At 34.6% G+C, this 20940-nt stretch overlaps 1 protein-coding gene across 3 annotated transcripts in view; it reads right to left on the bottom strand.

The window, feature by feature from the left end:
* The window catches only part of SUZ12 (SUZ12 polycomb repressive complex 2 subunit), a 45942-nt gene that overhangs the window by 10327 nt on the left and 14675 nt on the right, over window positions 1-20940 (bottom strand). For all 3 annotated transcript variants that reach the window (XM_041726351.1, XM_041726352.1, XM_041726353.1), the window contains 6 exons: window positions 18040-18089; window positions 14626-14711; window positions 12008-12239; window positions 10982-11075; window positions 5483-5588; window positions 1255-1432 (listed from right to left, as the gene is read on the bottom strand). In XM_041726351.1, the coding sequence (XP_041582285.1) occupies window positions 1255-1432; window positions 5483-5588; window positions 10982-11075; window positions 12008-12239; window positions 14626-14711; window positions 18040-18089 (746 nt within the window). The remainder of the gene's footprint in view (window positions 1-1254; window positions 1433-5482; window positions 5589-10981; window positions 11076-12007; window positions 12240-14625; window positions 14712-18039; window positions 18090-20940) is intronic.

Genomic DNA, 20940 nt, shown 5'->3' with positions numbered 1-20940 from the left:
ACAATAAATATGACTACTTTCATTAAAAACAAATAGGGGAGCCTGGGAGGCTCAGGTCATGATCTCAGGGCCCTGGAATCAAGCCCTAAGTCAGGCTCCCTGCTCAGCAGAGTCTGCTTCTCTCTTTCTGCCCCTCCCCTCATGCATGCTAACACTCACTCTATCTCTCCCTATCTGTCTCTCAAATAAAATCTTTAAAGAAATGGCACCCCAGAGGCAAGGAGTACACTCAGCACCCACATCTTGGGTGTTTTGTTTTGTTTTTTTTTTTAGATTTTATTTATTTATTCATGAGAGACACACAGAGAGAGGCAGAGACACAGGCAAAGGGAGAAGCAGGCTCCTTCAGGGGAGCCCGATGTGGGACTTGATCCTGGGACTGCGGGATCACACCCTGAGCCAAAGGCAGACACTCAACCGCTGACCCACCCAGGCCAAGACAGTGGTCTTAAACTTTGTCTTCTTTAAATAGAGTTGGATAAAAACATACAGATGCTCTCACTTGAAGGCAGTGTTCTTATGAGGCAGATACAACATGACAAACAGAACACTACAGCTCACCTGGGCCTTAACTCAGCAGAATTATCTCCATTTATAAGTGTTTTTCCTCTAAAAATTTACTGCAAAATTTAACCTGGTAAAATTCAAGTTATGATGATACTTTTCTAGCCCTAAAACTGTAAAAAACACTCTGAAATACTTAATTCAGTTCTAAAACATACACAAATCTTTATATGAATTATAAAAAAGCATACAGTTCTAAAACTCTTTATATATCTGCAGTTCCAAAATCTAAAAAGGTATGAAAACCAACTGTTTTTCTCATGAGCTTAAGAGAAATTTGGTGGAAAAAAACTTGTCCTAAATTGACATGAAGCTATCTAAGACTTCATTTGGAGGGGTTATATAACACATGATACGTAACATACTATATATATACACTATGCATTTCATCATGGTTTTAAAGTTAAAAAAATTCCCAGACACATCTGCACAAAACATAAAGAACTGCTTATATTTCCCTAGGAATAATTATTAGAACAAAAGGAAAACAAATGAATCTGAAGCCAAGTCCTAATTCTGCAAAGCACTATTATTATTATTATAATCATAAAGTTTGTTTATTTTTTTGGTAGCCTCTACACCCAATGTGGGGCTCAAACTCACAATCTCAAGATCAAGAGTCTCGTGCTCTTTCCACTGAGCCAGCTGGTGCCCCCGCAAAGCATTATTTTGATAGCAATGTTTTCTTACCTATAGTCTGAGTGGGTTTAACTGAACCAGGCTTGTTTTCTTGATGAAGACTCTCTGAATTTCTAGTGGCAAGAGGCTTGGCAATAGGAGCTGTAGATTTATCATTGGTCTCTCCTGTCCAACGAAGAGTGAACTGCAATGTAGGTCCCTGAGAAAATGTTTCAAATGGAGGCAGCCTCTAAAAAAGAAAACATGAAAAGAGTGAAGGTTTCACATAATGAATTGAAAGAAATTACAGAACAAAAGAAACCTCCTGATTATCTATTATGATAAATTAATGTGGATTTGAAAGCCTACAATGCCTTCATTGGGAAGGAAGGATATGGCCAGGGAAGGAAAGCACATACATGGGCTCAAGACAGACTGAAGTACTGGAGAGCTCAGGTTGCCTAAAGTGGCAGCCACTTAACAGCAGGGATGAATTGTCGCCAAGTGCAAAGTGCCAGCATAGCCAGATTTTCAGATTTTTTTTCAAAAGAAGTCAGGAATCCAAGTTCACATGGGAGACCTTCCTATTCTTACATGTTGGTAATCAATGAGAAATGGCTTTAAAAAGAAAAAAAAAAACCTGTGGTAACCAAAACCTGCCAGTTGGCAACCAGTTAGATGACCAACTACTTTGTTTTTGTAAATTGAACACTAAGAGCAATTAGTAATTTTCCCTGACTTCTTCAGCTTCAATGACAACTTCCCCTGTTCTTCCTGTTTGGGTTCTGGGACTCTGAGCTATTTTGGCTTTCCACCACAACCTCTAATCACTTATGAGAAGACTCTACTCATTGTCTCATTAATTCCTAGCTAACATTTAGCCATCTACCCTAATTAGTCACCTATCTATGGATGTACCTTATTAGGCTGATGATTCCAAATTGATCCTCCATTCTTTTATACTTAAGCTATAAAACTTTTTTTCCTTAAGCTATAAAACTTTGTACCTCAACTACCTCTTGGACATTGCCACTTGAATGACATTAATGTTGCCTTGAACTAAAATATGTTTAGACATGAATCTATTCTCTTTCCTTCCGAGGTATAATTAATTTTGTTCATATTATCATTCCTATTATGGACTCTAACCTAAAAACTTCAGAATTACATCTGGCCCCTATTTTTCTTTTTGTTTCTCTTATATAATCACTAAGTATAGATCTCTACTACCTTATTACTAAAGTATCTCAGCAGCTCTCCTCCTTCTATTTTTACTTCTCAATTCATACAGAATAAATTTTCAATAATCCAATAATCTTCTGAAAGACTGCATTCATGCTATTCCACAGAAACCTGTTTATTTTACTGCCATACAAGCCTAAATTCCTACAACTTTATTACAAATCATTCTTTTTAAACTATAATTTTGGACAGGAATTAAATAAAAGTGTGTTTTTATAAATTAGTTTTGAAAAAAGTCTCTCCATATATGTAAGTATTTATCTCATAAAAATACAATGCATAAAGATACATGTACTAGTATATTTACATTTGTGAAAATGTAAAAAAATTAATATAACTGAATTATCCATTAAAATAGCATTAGTTACTTAATAAATTATGGGACATTTATTTAGAAGAATACCACAAAGCTTCTTAAAAAAAATCTAAATGCTCTAACTTTAAAAGGATATCCATTTCATATTCCTTCAATTTCTTGGGAAAAACCAGTAACTCACATATAGAATACTTATTTTCTTTAGGGCAGCCCGGGTGGCTCAGCGGTTTAGTGCTGCCTTCAGCCCAGAGCGTGATCCTGGAGTCCCGGGCTCCCTGCATGGAGCCTGCTTCTCCCTCTGCCTGTGACTCTGCCTCTCTCTCTCTCTCTCTCTCTCCTGGAGTCCCGGGCTCCCTGCATGGAGCCTGCTTCTCCCTCTGCCTGTGACTCTGCCTCTCTCTCTCTCTCTCTCTCTGTCTCTCATGAATAAATAAAATCTTTAAAAAACAACAGCAAAAACAAAAACAAAAACAAAAACACCCACACACCTTAAAACTTTAAATAAGAAATTTAAGGGCAGACCGGGTGGCTCATCAGTTTGGTGCTGCCTTCAGCCCAGGGCCTGATCCTGGGGACCCAGGATCGAGTCCCATGTCGGGCTCCCCGAAGGGAGCCTGCTTCTCCCTCTGCCTGTGTCTCTGCCTCTCTCTCTCTCTCTCTCTGTGTCTCTCATGAATAAATAAATAAAATCTTTTTTTTAAAAGTTTTATTTATTTATGATAGTCACAGAGAGAGAGAGAGAGAGGCAGAGACACAGGCAGAGGGAGAAGCAGGCTCCATGCACCGGGAGCCTGATGTGGGATTCGATCCCGGGTCTCCAGGATCGCGCCCTGGGCCAAAGGCAGGTGCCAAACCGCTGCGCCACCCAGGGATCCCAATAAATAAAATCTTTAAAAAAAATTTAAAACATAATGAACACCCGCATGAAATTCAAACACTATTGATAAGTATATAAAAAAATAAATTTAAAATTCCACCACCTAGAGGAAACCACCATTAATTTTAGAAAAGTAGAAATATGTATATTATTAAAGTAAAACTAATTGTTTTAGTTTTTTTTTTACTAATTTATTTTACTAAAAACTAAATACCATGGAAATCGTCGTGTCAAAGTATTGTTCTTTTTAATGACTATTTTTTTAGATTTAAGGCATTTCCAGTTTCTCACTATTTTTGACAAGACCTGTTACCCACATCTTTTCAGTTACTACACCTCATGACAACACTGAGGAAATGGGCTTGACTGCTAATGCCTATACACACAATTTAAAATGTCATCCATGTTTCCAGTCTGCCCTCCAGTAAGGCTGTCCCCAGTTATTCTCACAGTGAAGCATTATGTGAGACTATGTGTCCTCACATCTCCAACTAGAAACTGCCAAACTTTTTGTCAAACCAGTAAAGTACTATCTTTGATTTTGTTTACACATCTTTGAATACTAATAAGGTTGAATATCTTTTTAAAAGCTTGCTAGTAATCTACAATTGCCTCTGATTGCTCTTTAACCATTTTTCTAATTAGATTATTTTTCTTGTTGGTTTATAAAATGATACATTGTATTAGCTTTTTGTATGTTAATTTTTTCCCAGCTTATCATTTGCTTTTAATTTTAGATTTTTGTAGTGGAGAAATGACTCACTTTCGTAAGTTATTTTACACTTTCTTGTTTTGCATTATACTTATAAGGGCTTTCTGCACACTAAGATTGTATTAATATTCACCTACATTTTTTTCTGAAGTTATGTAATGTTAATGTTTACATTTCATGTATGAGTCTTTTGGGATTTCTGAGGTCTAAGTTTATTTCCAGATGGCTAGAGACCAGTTCTTTCACAATGAATGAGAAGTCTTTCCCACACAGATCTAATACCAATTTTATCACAGACTAAAATCCAAATGTACATGAAACTATTTTAAAAACAATGCTTCCTCTATTCCTATGTTTATTATACCATACAATTCAAGTTCTATTTATCTTTACAGTATCGTTTACTGTTAAGTAAACATTCTTAGAAAACTTCTACAATATTCTTTACTATTAATTACATACTATTATATGCCTACATGAACTTGAGACTAATTTTAAGGCTTAAAAAAGTCCTAGGATTTTGCTTGTGATGGCACATATTTGGAAATAAATGACATCATGATTCTGTTGAGTCGGCCTACCTAAGATAAGAAATGTATTTATTCTTTACCAAGTCTCTTTAAAAAGTTACTTTAATTATGATTCATCCAAGTTCTGAAGATTTCTTGACAAATGTATTACTAGTCATCGCATGTTGCCTGCTATTACCATCAACATGATTTACAGTTTGTTGTTGTTTTTAAATTCAAGTTAGTTAATACATAGTGTAGTACTGGTTTCAGGTACAATAGTAGTTAACATTTATTGAGCACTTATTTTATGCCAGGCACGGTGGTAAGCATATTTCATTATTTCATTTAATCCATCAATTCTATGCCTCGTTTTCCAGATGAGAAAACTGACACACAAAAGCTTAAAAAACTTGCCAGAATGCCACATAGCTAGGAGTGGAGATTTGAACCTGGCAGTCTGGATCCAAGGACAGTGCTTTCCATTGAATACTCTGACTAGGTAATTTTTACTTGTGTATTTCAAAGTATAAAAACAAAGGACTCTTTTACTTCCAACATAAATTTGCATTTGGGAAAGAAAACATCAATCAAAAATGGGAGTTCATGACTATAACGTGCTCCACCTTCTAAGTAGTCCATACCTTCCCATCAAGAATAGTCTCCCATGTTGCTCTTTTCTTGCTTATTGGACATTCTTCCATTTCCTGCATGGCTACTTCATATTCCCCATCTAAAAGCTGTAAGCGCCTGTTAGACAAACACATACACTTTAAAGTAACCTGTGTATTACTGTAAGTACATTAAATTCTACATCTTTAGATTTATACTAAAAAGCAGTTAATTAAATTTATAAACTAGCTTACATACCCAACAGAATTTTGAAATATACCTACTCTCCATTCCTGACAAAAGCAATTTTAATGATCTGCACTAAGAACTATTATTACTAAGGAATTATTTCATTATTGTAGATACTCAGACGTAATTTATCATACTAAAGTATAATAGATGCCTAAATTCTCAAAACTTGGTAAATTTTAAACATTAAGTATAAAGCACAAGAGTAAGCTTTATACTTTAAAAAAATGGGATAAAAAGTGTTCGAATACTTGGCTTAGGTAACCACTAAGAATTATGCCTCTGTTATTTCTAACTATTGAAAATACTTGAACTAGAATTCTTGAGTTTCATTCATGACCAGTAAACTTGATGATTATGATTCTGGTAACTATAAGATCCCAGGGGCACCTGGCACATATAGGTGCTCAATAAACATTTCATGGATGAATAAATGAATGAAATACCAGTTGAATCAAAGAATTATGCCCATACTCACAATATAGTTTTTTTTTTTCCCACAATATAGTTTTAATGTATGTGTACATATATGTGTGTGTACATACAGCTTATTATTTTTTTCATTCCTTTAAACACTGGTAACACTACTACCCTAAACACCATTCTTCAACCATGCTCAACAATTAATTTTATGTTGTAAGAATCTGGCTTCTCTCCATCAGTCTTGGAACAGTTCTGTTTGGTGATAACAGCTAACATTTATTGAGTGCTTACTATGTGCCAGGCATTATTTGAAAGACTTCACTTTTCATTTAATCTTCCCAACCTATGAAATAGATTATTCTACTTTTCAGAAAAAGAAACTGAGGCAGAGAGATTAAGCAGCTTGCCTTAAGATGACATAGTAAATAGTGCTAGCAACTGAATCTGGGTAGTATGTCTCTGAGTCTGATTGTAACACCAAATGATTTTGAGACTTAAGAATTTTTGTCTCTATGCTGTGCACCTTGAATTTATTCTACTTCAACAGTACAGCAGTAAAGCTATTCAACTTAACATTTTAAAAAGCTATTTATATGTATTTGTATAGGTAATAACACATCCATATATTTCTAAACTGAAACGATGCTTCCCTCATGCATTTACATGGCTACATAATATTCTATTTTATAGTCGTACATTTGATAGCTACAATCCAATTTACTCTCCTACCTGTAATGCATGAGGAGGCCCTTTTTTCCCCACAGCCTCATCAACAGTGCTTTATCAGTTTTTTGATCTCTGCCAAACTGGTAAGTGAAAAAATGACATCTCAGTGTACTTTTAAATGTTTTAGATGTCTTATCTTTTAAATGTTTAAAAATCACATATATTTTCCTTTTTTGTAACCATTTTTATCTCTTGCTCATTCTTCTATTGGGCTGTGGTAGTTTTCTTAATGAGGATGATCTTACTATATTAAAGAAATGAGACATCAATCTATAGTATGAATTGAAGTTAGTTCTCCCTTGTCATTTTATTTTTTACTTAGCTTATGAGGACTTCCATTGTTTTCAGAATACGTTTTTAATTTTGCTCATTTTTTTTCATACTTTTTCTATATGGCTTTTGAATTGTGGTCATTCTTTAAGGAGACTTTAACTTCTCTGAGACTATAAAAAGACTCTTGATTGTGGGGTTGGGAGTTCAAGCCCCATGCTGGATGTAGAGATTACTTAAAAAAAATAAATCCACACTAGGTATAGAGCCTATCTTAAAAAAAAAAAAAGGATGGGGGTTGGGGGGCTGTGGTGCCTGGGTAGTTCAGTTAGGCATCTGACTGTTGGTTTTGGCTCAGGTCATGATTTCAGAGTTCAGAGATCAAGCCCAACCCCCATGTCAGGGACCACATTGAACAAAGCCTGCTTGAGATTCTCTCTCCCCCTCCCCCTTTGGCTCTTCCCTCAATGCACTCACATGCTCTCAAGTAAGTAAAATCTTAGAAAAAAAGAAAAAAGAAATAAAGACTAAAGAAATGGCCAATTCTAGAGCAGAAGTAGGAGAGAGAGAATGTAAGCCTGGAATATCTTACTATTCAGAAAATAAGGAAAAACAAACAAAAAATAAATAAAAGTAAAAAAAAAAAAAAGAAAGAAAAAAAAGACATAAAGGACCCTGTTTAGAGGGGCTTCTCCTGATTAAATTTGGGACAATTTGAACATTAAAATGAGTAACAACATGAGTAGATTAAAGAAGAATGGATAAAAATGGAATTTGTTACTGATTAAGAAAAAAAAATTAAATTACTGATAAAAAAATAAGTGGAGGAAAGGAATGCTCTTCTAATATACAGAAAAAATGTCAATAAAAATGGAAGAAATGATAGAATGTTAACATTCTGGCAATTGCCATACGAATAATTTTTTCAAGCAAGAGTCACTGATGGATGCTAAACTACCGGGTGAAAGGTTGTTGGGGAGAAAATGGACCCAGTTGAAACTGAGATTACCACAGAGTTTATGTATTAATTAAAGGGAAAAGATACTGTTACAATAGAGAAATATGACCACCACCTTAACCAAGTAAGTGATCAAACCCAATTTTACCTGTGTCTGTGATGTACACAAAGAACACATCACCCTTCAGTGTATCCTGCCCAAAATATTTAACCTAATTCTACTCCTTAACTAAGAGATTTTGTAAAACTATATGCCTGTACTTTTAAAAAGTCCCACAAATAACAAAAAGAGAAAGATACACACTCATACATACAGAAAACAAACAAGTGGTTGCCAGAGGAGAGTGTGGGGGGTTAAACATAATAGATGAAAGAGGGGGGTACGTGGGTGGCTCAGTCAATTTAACAGTCTGCCTTCGGCTCAGGTCATGACCCTAGGGTCCTGGGATGGAGCCCTGGCTCAGGATCCCTGCTCAACGGAGAGCCTACTTCTCCCTCTCCCTCTGTGCTCTCCCTCCTTGTGCTCTCACACGCTCTGTGTCAAATAAATAAATAAAATCCTAAAAAAACAAAACAACAACAAAACACCACAGGTGAAGGGTATTAAGAGGTAAAAACTTATAAAATAAATAAATCACAGGGGTGAGAAGTACAAACATCGAGAACATAGTCAATAATATTGTAATAAGTTTCTATGGTGACAGATGGTGACTACACTTATCCTGGTGAGCAATGCACAACATATGGAATGTTTGAAATTACTATGTTGTACACCTGAAAGTAATATTGTGTCAACTATACTTCAATGTAAAAAAAAATAAAGGCAATATATGAATTAACAACAATAAAAAGCGTCACAAAAGGCAGAGAGAAACAAAAGAATGGAGAACTATCCCAATTTTGGAGAACTGAAGAAGACTGAATAGATAGGGCGACTTGCTACAGATCATAACATTTGGGGTGGGGTGGAGAGGAGCATCTGTAAGGGGCATTACTGTGGTCAACTGGGGATAGTCTTTGTTGCATTACATTCAAGTTCGTGAGTATGACAGGTGTATTGTGGTTATGAAGGAAATTCCTAGTTTTTAGGAGATACATACTGAAGTGTTTAGGAGGAATGAAGTAGACTGTCACAATGAAACAGTTAAGCACAAAAATAAGATACACACAAAGCAAATGTGGTAAAATGTTAATGACTGATGAATCTAGGTGAAGGGCATGTGGGTATTAATGATCTATACTGTTTAACTTTTTCATAGTTTAGAAATTTTCAAAATCATTGGAGAAAAATTCTACTATGGTTTCTTCTTGGCACTTTTATTCATTAATTAGAAAGCAATATTTTATAGGTATAAGGAATATGCTAATACATGTAAGGTAGAAAGAATTTTAAAAAGAACACAACACGCAGATCCCTGGGTGGCTCAGTGGTTTAGTGCCTGCCTTCAGCCAGGGGCATGGTCTTGGAGTCCCACATCAGACTCTCTACATGAAGCCTGCTTCTCCCTCTGCCTAGGTCTCTCATGAATGAATAAATAAAAATCTTAAAAAAAAAAAAAAAAAAAAAAAAGAACACAACACTCCCCCTCATGCTGCCTAAAATAGAACACTGATGAACACAATGAAGGCCATTGTGTCACATCCTAGTTGCTTCTCCCATAGACATTAACTATGATCTCCTAGAACATGTCTCCGTTGTTCTCCATTTAAACCTCTGACCTGGGGCGCCTGGGTGGCTCAGGTGTTAAGCATCTGCCTTTGGCTCAGGTCATGATCCCAGGGTCCTGGTATCAAGCCCTGCATCAGCTCCCTGCTCAGAGGGGAGTCTGCTTCTCCCTCTCCCTCTGCCTATCCCCTCAACACCTTGTTCATGCTTGCTCTGTCACTCTCTCAAATAAAATTAAATTTTAAAATCTTAAAAAAAAAAAAAAAATCTCTGACCTATAAATTTCTGACTTTAAAAGACACTATACTGGTTCAATATTAAGTCAGATATTCTAACAGTAATGTTAAAGGATTTATTCTAAGACAATATAGCAATACGTAGCCAGAATTTATGGCATTATTCCTAACCATCTTTGCTTTCCTATTAAAAGCCTTGTAACTTTATCTAGTAGCTAATAAGCAACATCTCATACTTTTTAAAAAGTAGGAGGAATGTACTAATTGCTTTACTTGCCTCTTTCTCCTATACCTATCAGTGAACTGTGTTAACTACCAGCAAGTAGCCTGAAACAAGAACTCATGGCACATTACAGGATCCATTCTCTGATCTCCTCAAAAAAGAATGCTGCCTTTGCCTCCTAGACCTTTTACTGTCACTAAGATGCTTCACTCCCAGTGAAACCTGGGATGTGGGAGAGATGGGAACAAATTCAGGTGTTCTTTGCTCCTCTGTGACGACACAGATTTCTACCTTAATTTTATAATACATAACCTCAAGATTTGCACAGGGCCCACTTCATTCAGGTCTCTTTGAAATACTATCTTCTCCTAGACCTTTCTATACAACAACCATTTGTTCCCTTTATTTTTCTTCATAGCATTCACCAATGAGTGGCATTAGTTGATATAATTTTCGGATGGTGGTCTGTTTCTTCCACTAGAATTAAGCTCCATGAAGGCAGGGATCTTGCTGCCTTATCATTGCCTAGAACAGAGTCTGACAGAGAGTAGACACTGAGAAAATACATGCCTAATAAACAATCTTAACTGAGCCATTCATATAGCAACTCATCTATGTTTATTGCTTTCTATGTGACAGAAAAATTCAGTATTTACAAACTTGTTTTTTTCATTTTAAAGCATAAAAAGAAACAAAGGCAAAGAAGTATCACCACTATATTACACATCAGAACAAAAACATTTCTAGAATGTTATGGGAACCTCACTTGTCCAACATTACCTGTTTTTATCAAATACTGTCATTTGTGCAACAAATGTCTTTTCCCCATCTTCACGATTTCGTTTTCTTCTAGCTGGAAGTTCTTCATTGACATCTGAATTTCACAAACATTTCTCATCAGTCAAATATTCAGACAAAAAGGTCTTATTTATGACATGGTCTCTTATCCCAAATTAGGTACAAAATACAATTAAGTTGTGATACAATGTCCAGACTTACACTCTTCAATTTTATGTTTTATCATAAGTGTATGTCCTTACTAGGCAAAGAAAAAAAAAATCCATATTTATAGTTACTTTTCAAGAACTTCAATGGATACTTCAAGGCTCAAACGTTATTTCCCCCACGTGCCTCTCCACTGAATTTCACATATACCTCTATTATACTACTCATCATTTTTCTTTAATTATTTATATTTATCTCTATACTCTAGGTCGGCTTTGTGAGCTTCTGGAGGATAGGAGTGGATGTATTAATGATCTTTGTATTCCTAGCACTTATATGCTAGTTGAATGATTATGTCAAAGGTCGATTCAGAACTGCTGGGAAGATAGAGGGATAGATATATGACATGTAAATATAATAAAATCTTAATTACTGAATCTAAGTGGTAGGGTAGACAGATGTTCACTATATAAAACTCTTCTGACAGCCATATACACACAAATTTTTTCACAATAAATGTTGTGTGTGGGGGGAAATGAATTGTTTTTTTTTGCTGAGAGACTAATTTGAAATACTAGTCTTCTCCATCCAGTGTTCAAGATTTCTTTTTACCACATGAAATAGGTTTCATCATGTAACAATGAGAACTTTACAGATTAAATACCTAGTACAGCACAACAGCCAACTGTTTAAGATTCAGAGTAATCTACCCTAAAATTAATTAACTCATCAGACTTTAAAAGATTTGCAAATAAAGGTCATTTCATGACTTTAGAATGCATGCAATTTACTTCTAGCTCTGCACCAATTTCTTCCTTAGAAAAGCAAAATTTAAAATAAAACTATTAAAATAAAAATTACCAATATTTTCATTGGTTTCTCCATTAATCATTCCATTAAACTCTCTTCTTCCCGGACGAGTCACTCTAAATAGCAATGAGTAAGACTTCACCATATGGCTGTTACTAGGTTCAAATTCATTACTGGAAACTGCAAGGGACGGGAAATTTCCAGGTTTTGTTTGATTGAGATCAGGATTCAAAGGCACCTGCTTTTTACCTGTAGGAACTTGCCTTATTGGACAACTTACATCCTGCAAAGCAAAGATTATGAAATTATATTTGTGCATATGCAATTATTATAAGAATTATAGTAAAACTTCTAATCACAGATATAGGAAACACCATTAACCAAATAGCATGCTAAAATCCTAACCATAGGGCAGCCCAGGTGGCTCAGCAGTTTAGCGTCTGCCTTCGGTCCAGGGCCTGATCCTGGAGACCTGGAATCAAGTCCCACGTCGGGCTCCCTGTATGGAGCCTGCTTCTCCCTCTGCCTGTGACTCTGCCTCTCTCTCTCTCTCTCTCTCTGTGTCTCTCATGAATAAATAAAATCTTTAAAAAATAAAATAAAACTTAAAAAAAAAAAAAAATCCTAACCATAGTTCTGAAAGTTGTGACAAAGCAAAAAGAAAATTTGGAATAGCTATATCCCAAATATTAACAATTGAAGATTTCTCCAACATAATGAAAATGATACAGTGTATCTAATATTTAGCTGATGGTCATTTGAAATATTTTAAATTAGAAATATGGAATTAACACCAAGCTTAAAATGTTAAGATCATATAAATTAATAATATTTTGCCTTAAATTTTCTATTTTAACAAAATAACTGATAGGACCATTAGAAATGAAAAGCATTATAATAATACTACTATCAATGTTATAAAATGGTAAATCCATATATTTAAATGTTTAATAATTCACCTTATGAATGTTTTGTAATTATAGAACTGTAGTTATGCTTAAAGAGCTGAAAAACTGGAAGATGTGAAGACCTTTATAACAAATGGTAGCTTCTTTTTGAAAACAGAATACATTCTTATTATCTAAAAAAAAATCTACTCTACAAAAGAGTATAAAATGAGAAATATTTAAAGTTTCCCCCAGTTCCCCTAGGTCCTATACTCCAAAGATGACTAATATTAGCAGCTGGTTGTATATATCCTTCCAAGCAAATGTTTACACCTATTTTTTGAAACACAAAAAGGACATTATAGTTTTTATTCACTTATTTTGCCTGAATCTTCAAGAATGTTCACATCACTGCTTATCATCTGTATGGGGATTGCATGGGAGTCGGGAATGGTATTTCTTAACTTTGAAATTTTAAATATATACTTACGCTGTTGTCTATCATCACCTTAGTCTACTCTATACCAGTGCTCTAAAAGTGCTCAAGCCCTGTGCTACTTTACTATGATTTTGGAAGAACATCAGCAACAGGAACCTCTATACAGGTCATTCCTTTTCTTTTTTAAAAATATTTTACTTATTTATTCATAAGAAACATAGAAAGGCAGACACATAAGGCAGAAGGAGAAGCAGACTCCCCACTGAGCAGGGAGCCTGACGCAGGACTCAATCCCAGGACCCCGGGATCATGTCTTGAGCCAAAGGCAGACGCTTAACCAACTGACCCATCCAAGTGCCCCTATATAGGTCATTCCTAATCTTAAAATACCCAAGATCATGAGGCTACTAAAAATATATCTGTGGGGTTTAGTGGGTTGGTGAGGAAATTTAACTACCCTAACATGTGTTTCTATGGTGAAATGATTTCACCTTATAAGTAAAAATCTGAGGCAATGTATTAATAGGTCAATGGCTGATAATAATGGCAACAGAATTTCTCTGCCCGAGAGTAATGTTACAAAAGGTAATCCTTTTGGGAAAAACTCTCAGCCCTTATTTACATTTTAATTGGTACAAATTGCTAAAACATAAGCTAAGAGACTGAAGTGACAGGGATGCAACTGAATTTATGTTTTAAGATGCTAAAAGATACCTTCTTCCCTTCACCATCAAACTCCTATAGGAGAAAGTTTTATGCAGATACCTCAGTCAGTCCAGAAAAAACACGAAGATCTGGGAGGTTGACAAAAAAGACTATCACAGTTTTAAAATTTCAGCCATCAACATATTTAAAAGCTTTCAAGGTTTGGAGCACCCAGATGCACAGCTGGTTGGCTGGGTGTCCAACTCTTCGTTTCGGTTCAGGTTGTGATCTCAGGGCTGTGCCATCAAGCCCCGCCTTGGGCTCCGTGCTCGTTTCAGAGTCTGCTTGGGACTCTTTCTCACCCTCTCCCTCTGTCCTCACCCCCAAAATGCTCTCTTTAATAAATACATAAATTGGGGCAGCCCCGGTAGCTCAGCGGTTTAGTGCCACCTGCAGCCCAGGGTGTGATCCTGGAGACCCGGGATCGAGTTCCGCATCGCATTCCCTGCATGGAGTCTGCTTCTCCCTCTGCCTGTGTCTCTGTCTCTCTCATGAATAAATAAAATCTTAAAAAATAAATAAATAAATAAATTGTTTTTTAAAAAAAGGCTTTCAGGATTTAAAATCACGATATATATGCATGAACATACTCGATTAAAAAATTATTCCACATAATCTACCAATATTGTATACGTTACCTTTCTTTTTTTGTGGCAAACTTTCACAAGCAGGACTTCCAGGGTAACAGAATTTTGTTCATTTTCTGAGTTTTGTGATGGCTTATCTAAATAGAAAATCAATACTTTAAAATGTTTTTGTTTAAAAATATAAACGTTGTATTCATTTTCCTAAAAAGTCTGGGAAAACAAAAAGACTTCCTATTCCTATGATGACTTCTCAGAAGTTTACTCATTTCCCCCCCCAAATCAGTTCCAAATTTGCAGCAAACTCTTTAAGTCCTTATATATAAAGTCATTTAAATAAACCTTTCACGATACAACTATAATTACCTTCCTACAATACTGTGATTTTCTTTTGATCAAATAAGATGTCCAATTATTTTAATTAACACTAAAAACATTTACTGATTACATGGCTATAAAGATTTAACATTTATAATAATAAGACTATAATAAACTGCCAGTCAAAAGTATTTTTGACAAATACAGTTAAAGCTTCTTGGCAGAAAACACAAATGAAATATTCAAGAAAGACAACCATACACAAAATAAACATTTATATTTTTTTCCTTGTCCCAAAATCTATTAGAAAAATTACTTAGTTTAGGATACACTTAAATTGAACTAGTTACACTATTATGTATGTTTCATTTTGAACGCACACTGGTATCAAACCAAAAAGTTATTTGATTTGACTAGGACTTGTGATCAAAGGGATTAAAATATGGATTTCATGCAAAAGTTATATAAACAATTATATTATGATTTCATAAGAAAGGTAGCTAATTTTTTATCTTTTCCCTAGAATTTCTCTAAAGCCTAAGCAGGACAGCTAAGCATAGGATATTATTTACTACCTAGGGGAATCTCTCGGTTTACAAAATTTATGGATTTTAATTTTAATTATCAATTTACTGACAAAAGCTTTTACAAATTAAGTTCTAGAGTACTTCTCTATAACTTGCTTTTAATCCCAAAGGCATTATTAATAGTTCAAACTATTTAATCATTACTAGGTTTCAATAATATATAAAACTACTACAGTAGATAAATCCACTAACATAAAAATAAAATAATTTTTGTTCTGAGATTTTGGATGCTTTCTTCTACTTAAAACCATTCTTTGTGGGTGACGGGCACTGAGGCGGACACTTGACGGGATGAGCACTGGGTGTTTGTATGTTGGTAAATTGAACACCAATAAAAATTAATTAAAAAAAAAAATTAATTAAAAAAAAAACATTCTTTGTATCAAGGTGTGTGCATAAAATACATTTGAAACAGTCTCTTTGAAAGTTGTATTCAGGATTAAAAAAACTTTAATACAGGGGAAAAAAATTCAGTATTTAAAATGCAGTAACAAAAAAATAAAAATAAAAATAAAATGCAGTAATAAAAATACTCTCCAAACCATACTCACCACGAAAATAGTACCCTAATAATCTTTGTGTATTATTTCTAAGCAGTTTCAAGTAGTAATAGCTAAACAAAGGTCTTCATTTAAAAACAAAAGGAAAAATAATCAGATTTTAGGGGTCTTGATGTTGGTTTTCTATCTTGATTTCTTAAAAATATTATTTCTTAAAAAAAAAAAAAACTACAAATATACCTTGATTAGACAAGAGAGTCAATATAGCTGCTTCTTCCCAACTTCCACTAATTTTCAAAGTTATAATGGGAAATTATTTTCTGGAAACAGAAGTATCAACAGAGTTTACTTTCTCATTTACTTCAGTAACATCAAGAAAAATAAGAACTTCAAGTGAATTTGAGCAATTTTGAACTCTATATTTTGTCATGTAGACGGAAAAAAATTTGATCAGACTACTCTCCAATTAATTTCAACTACTTCAACTAAAATTAATTCAACTTAAATATTAATCAAGTAACAATAAGTATTAATTAGTAAATATTCAATAAATATCCATCATCAATTTCATTTATGGATAACTTACATATGTTTTATGTACATCCCTGGGAACAAAAGGCTAATGAACCTATAATATTCAAACTGTAAGCTTCAAAGTATTAGAGTCCATGTACTTAAAAGTACCACAGAAAACCAAGTATAAGAAATGATTAGAAATAAGGACTCTATAAAACAACTGTAATTTAGAAAAAGACATAAAAATGCTGTTCAGTTTATTTCTATATAAAAATGGATCAAATCTAAGGCAAAACTAGAAGTTACATTAGCTGCTAAGAGAGAGATAACCAGATTTCAAACTTCTTACATAAAAAACCTGACTAGTTATCAAATTGTTCTAATATAACCATATTATTACTAAACTTTGTTTCTTACTAAATACTAAGGATGATCACCTTGACGTGTTTTCTTAAAAGATTTCATTCCATTAAATGATAACTAAAGATGGATTAGGTAGCATTTCTCTCCATTATGAAACCAACTGATTTTAGCATGGTTTTACCTCTTTTAGTTAAGTATCAACTTTTCTTTGTGAAATATCTAACATGTTGATATATCCCATTGGTAGCAGTGGTTATTTGTATTGTTTTATTACTGTATTAAAAAATATATATATGACGCAATACCATCAACTAAAAATGTTCATACAGAAAGGATTCTACTCAGCGGAGAATTCACCTATTTCAGGTTCTAAGACAATTAATTTAAAGTTAAAAAATACTGGAAATAAAAAATTGCAAAATCTAAGAAATGGTACTGAAAAGATTTTCCCATAGTTTCTAAGTTATAAACTCTGGAAGGATGATGACTTTGAGTTGGGTAACAATGTTATGTAGCTGCCTTTTTTTTTTTTTTTTTAGCAAGTTAGTGTCCTCAAAAATAAAAAGTATTGGTTTAGAGATAAGAGTTGGAATTTCATTTTAGATATAAGCCACATGCAGCAAACAATTACCTTCAAGAATGATCACACACAACACCGAATAATTTTAACAATTTCAAAATGTACTTAAAATTTAAATAGCAGGAAAGCAATAAGAAAACCGGGCTATATCAAGATTTTATGTATAAGGTCCAGCTACAAAACCTTTAAAGGCAGTTTTTAAAAATTTGTTCCACAGACAACCTACTTCTGAATTATCCTGGTGCTTTATTAAAATGCAGACTCCTAAGGTTCACCAAAACCCTACTAGATCCGAATCTTTGTCCAGGTATAATATTTTAAACAAACTGCCAGAATGTTTCTACACACACTAAAATTTAAGAACACTACTTTAAAAGTTTAAAGAGGTGAAAGTTACATCTTCCACATCTCATCGCTGACTACATAAAGCAATAACTGGAATTGTTGAAGTCAACTAAAGAGAAACTGAATTATCAGAATCAGTATTTTTTTCCCACTAAGTATAATTTTATAAATTTACACACAAAAAAAATAATTTCCTTTTTTATATTCGCAAAGGCATTTTGCTGTTAAAATGCCAATATATTTACTTTTAAGTACATACCATTTTTGTGGAAGAAACCAGTAAATGTAAGCTGCAGATGGGCTGACAAGCTAAAAAACAAACAAAACAGTTATCACTTTAATGTTCTATAATAAAAATAGCCCTAAACTTTAAATCTAGGTTACTTCAGCTAATTTATAAATGCTTCATCTTTTTATTCTTAACTCTGTGCAAGCCTATGACTCCATGTGGTCTATAGACAAAAATAAAAACAAAACATTACAACACACAAAAAAAACAAAGAAGTCAGTCAGGAAAAAAGAGATCACCAAATGAGAGGCAAGATAATTTACTGTGCTTTAGTACTCTACCTATAAAAAGTGGAAACATTTCCCTTCTCACATCTCAAAAGAAAATTTTGGTAAAGGTAGCTGAATTCAGGCAAAAGTGTTTAAATATTTTAAAGCTATGAAAATTCAATCCTCTAGCAAATGATGCAGGAACTAACACTTTCTTCTTCCATTAAGGCTGAAATATACAATTAGAGATCTGCTATAGATTTGTGATCTATTGTTTCAACATGTCATTTTCACTAAGTTTTAGAAGCAATGGAAAATGAAGCATAAATTACATGGATCCTTTTGCTTTGAAAATTATCAACTAACAATGGAAAAACTATTAAGATGAGACAAAATAAGCAGAAACATCCAGGCTTCTGTAGTATCTTTAAACTGCAAAAGAGAGCAATCTATTAGTTGATCAAGAACCATTCATAAATTTCTAGAACATAGTTTTTGCTGTGTGATACAGACAGATGTCAGATTATAGAGGTCTAGAGAGAACAGATGTTGGGGAAATGGAAGTAATACTGATTCCTCACTTAAAACATGTACTAGTGTAAAAGGCAGTAAGGATCAATAAGGGTACGGTTCTGTACTTTTTAAAATGATGGTGACAATCTAGTCATTCTTATAATCAGAGAGGAAGAGTTATGTAAAGACATTGAGGCAAGAGAGTTTTAAGGAGCAAGTAATGATTGAAAATAAGAATATATTATAAAGAAGTTAGCTTTCTAACTCTGTCCAAGATCCTTCTCTTTCTTAGAGAAGACAATGATCCTTCAACAGAAGATGTGACAGTGCCTCTCTATCTTCTTACTCAGGTAAGCTAAGAACTGTACGCTAAAAAAACTACTACAGGATAGGGGGTCTCAAAGGGCATTTCCAGAACAGTACTAAGAAAAGCAAACTAGGATATTAGCAGAGGACAAAATGACTATGGGAGGGTGGAAATGGAAAGGCCTAAGCAGGGTTCTGAAAGCGTAAGTATGAGGGAAAATGAAGAATAACTGGAACTTAAACATCAACAAAATAAAAATGGTACATAATGGGATTCTTACAAACAGGAAATTCATATATATTACTTTTTGACATGAATCAGATATATTTTTTAAAAACATAAGGAGTGGGGAAGGGGAGCACCTGGGTAGCTCAGATGGTTAAGGGTTTGCTTTCAGCTAAGGTCAGGATCCACGGGTCCTGGAATCAAACTCCATTGTCCGCCTCCCTGCTCAGCGGGGAGTCTGTTTCTCCTTCTCCTCTCCCTCCTTCTGCCCCTCCTCTTGCTCCTGCTCTCTCTCTCTCAAATGAGTAAGTAAAATCTTTAAAAAAAAAAAAAAAAGTGGGGAAGAGGAGAGTTGACCATAAAAGGAGGCATGAGGAAATTTTTAGAAATCTATCTTGATTGTGGTGGTTGTTACCTGTGTGCAGTTGTCAAACTCAGAACCAAAGAGACTGAATCTAAACGCATATAACTCATACCTCAAAAAGTATATCAAGCGGACAGACTGTAGAGGCCCAAAGGAATTTTTCAAAATGATGGAAACATTTCTATATCTTGATTGTGGTTATGGTTATATAAGTGTATACATTTGTCCAAACAGTAACTATAGGGGAGTCTGGGTGGCTCAGTGGTTTAGCCCCGCCTTTAGCACGGGACTGTGTCTCAAGTGGGTCTCCCTGCATGGTGCCTGCTTTTCCCTCTGCCTATGTCTCTGCCCCTCTCTCTGTGTCTCATGAATAAATAAATAAAATCTTAAAAAAAAAAAAAAAGCCCACTAACTATATACTTAAGGTGGGTGTATTTTACTGAATGTTAGTTATACCCAAAGCTGCTTTTAAAAAGTGTATCTGCCATCTACAAAATCTACATGCCATTTACTAAAAGATGACTAGCATTCTCCTATAAAAATAGTTCCATAAATGTCATCTTACAAAGCAGAATTAGCAAAACTCCAAAACATAACTGAAGACAAAGAGGAACATTCTGTATTTTCCACATATTAGAAGACAATCCATTAGTCACAACCAATCTATCCTATTCTTTTTTTTTTTTTTAATTTTTATTTATTTATGATAGTCACAGAGAGAGAGAGAGAGAGAGAGAGGCAGAGACACAGGCAGAGGGAGAAGCGGGCTCCATGCACCGGGAGCCCGATGTGGGATTCGATCCCGGGTCTCCAGGATCGCGCCCTGGTCCAAAGGCAGGCGCCAAACCGCTGCGCCACCCAGGGATCCCCAATCTATCCTATTCTTAATTGCTTGAGTTAAACCTATACACTGCAGCCAGGTTTTCTTAAAACCCCATTCTGTATGTATTACTCCTCTCTTCAAATTTTCCAGTGAGTCCCCAACTGCTAAATCTTTTGTTTAATTGGTATCTATAATATGGCTCCTAAAGCCCTACAGAGGAAAACAGGACAGAATGGTAAAACAGAAAAATCCAAGTTTAAGTTCTGGCTCCAGTTAGTAGTTGTGACCTCTATCTATAAAATGAGAAAATGACCTCTCAAGATTATCAGGCTTGCATAAAATAATAAAGTATCCATCAAAGTAGTCTCTCCCTCTTCTACAATGGCCCCATCTCCAAACATTTCAGAGCTTAACGATCACAGCTTAATCT

This window comes from Vulpes lagopus, chromosome 12, assembly GCF_018345385.1.
Source record: "Vulpes lagopus strain Blue_001 chromosome 12, ASM1834538v1, whole genome shotgun sequence".
Classification (NCBI taxonomy): Eukaryota; Metazoa; Chordata; class Mammalia; order Carnivora; family Canidae; genus Vulpes; species Vulpes lagopus.
This window is presented reverse-complemented; position numbering and strand designations above follow the sequence as displayed.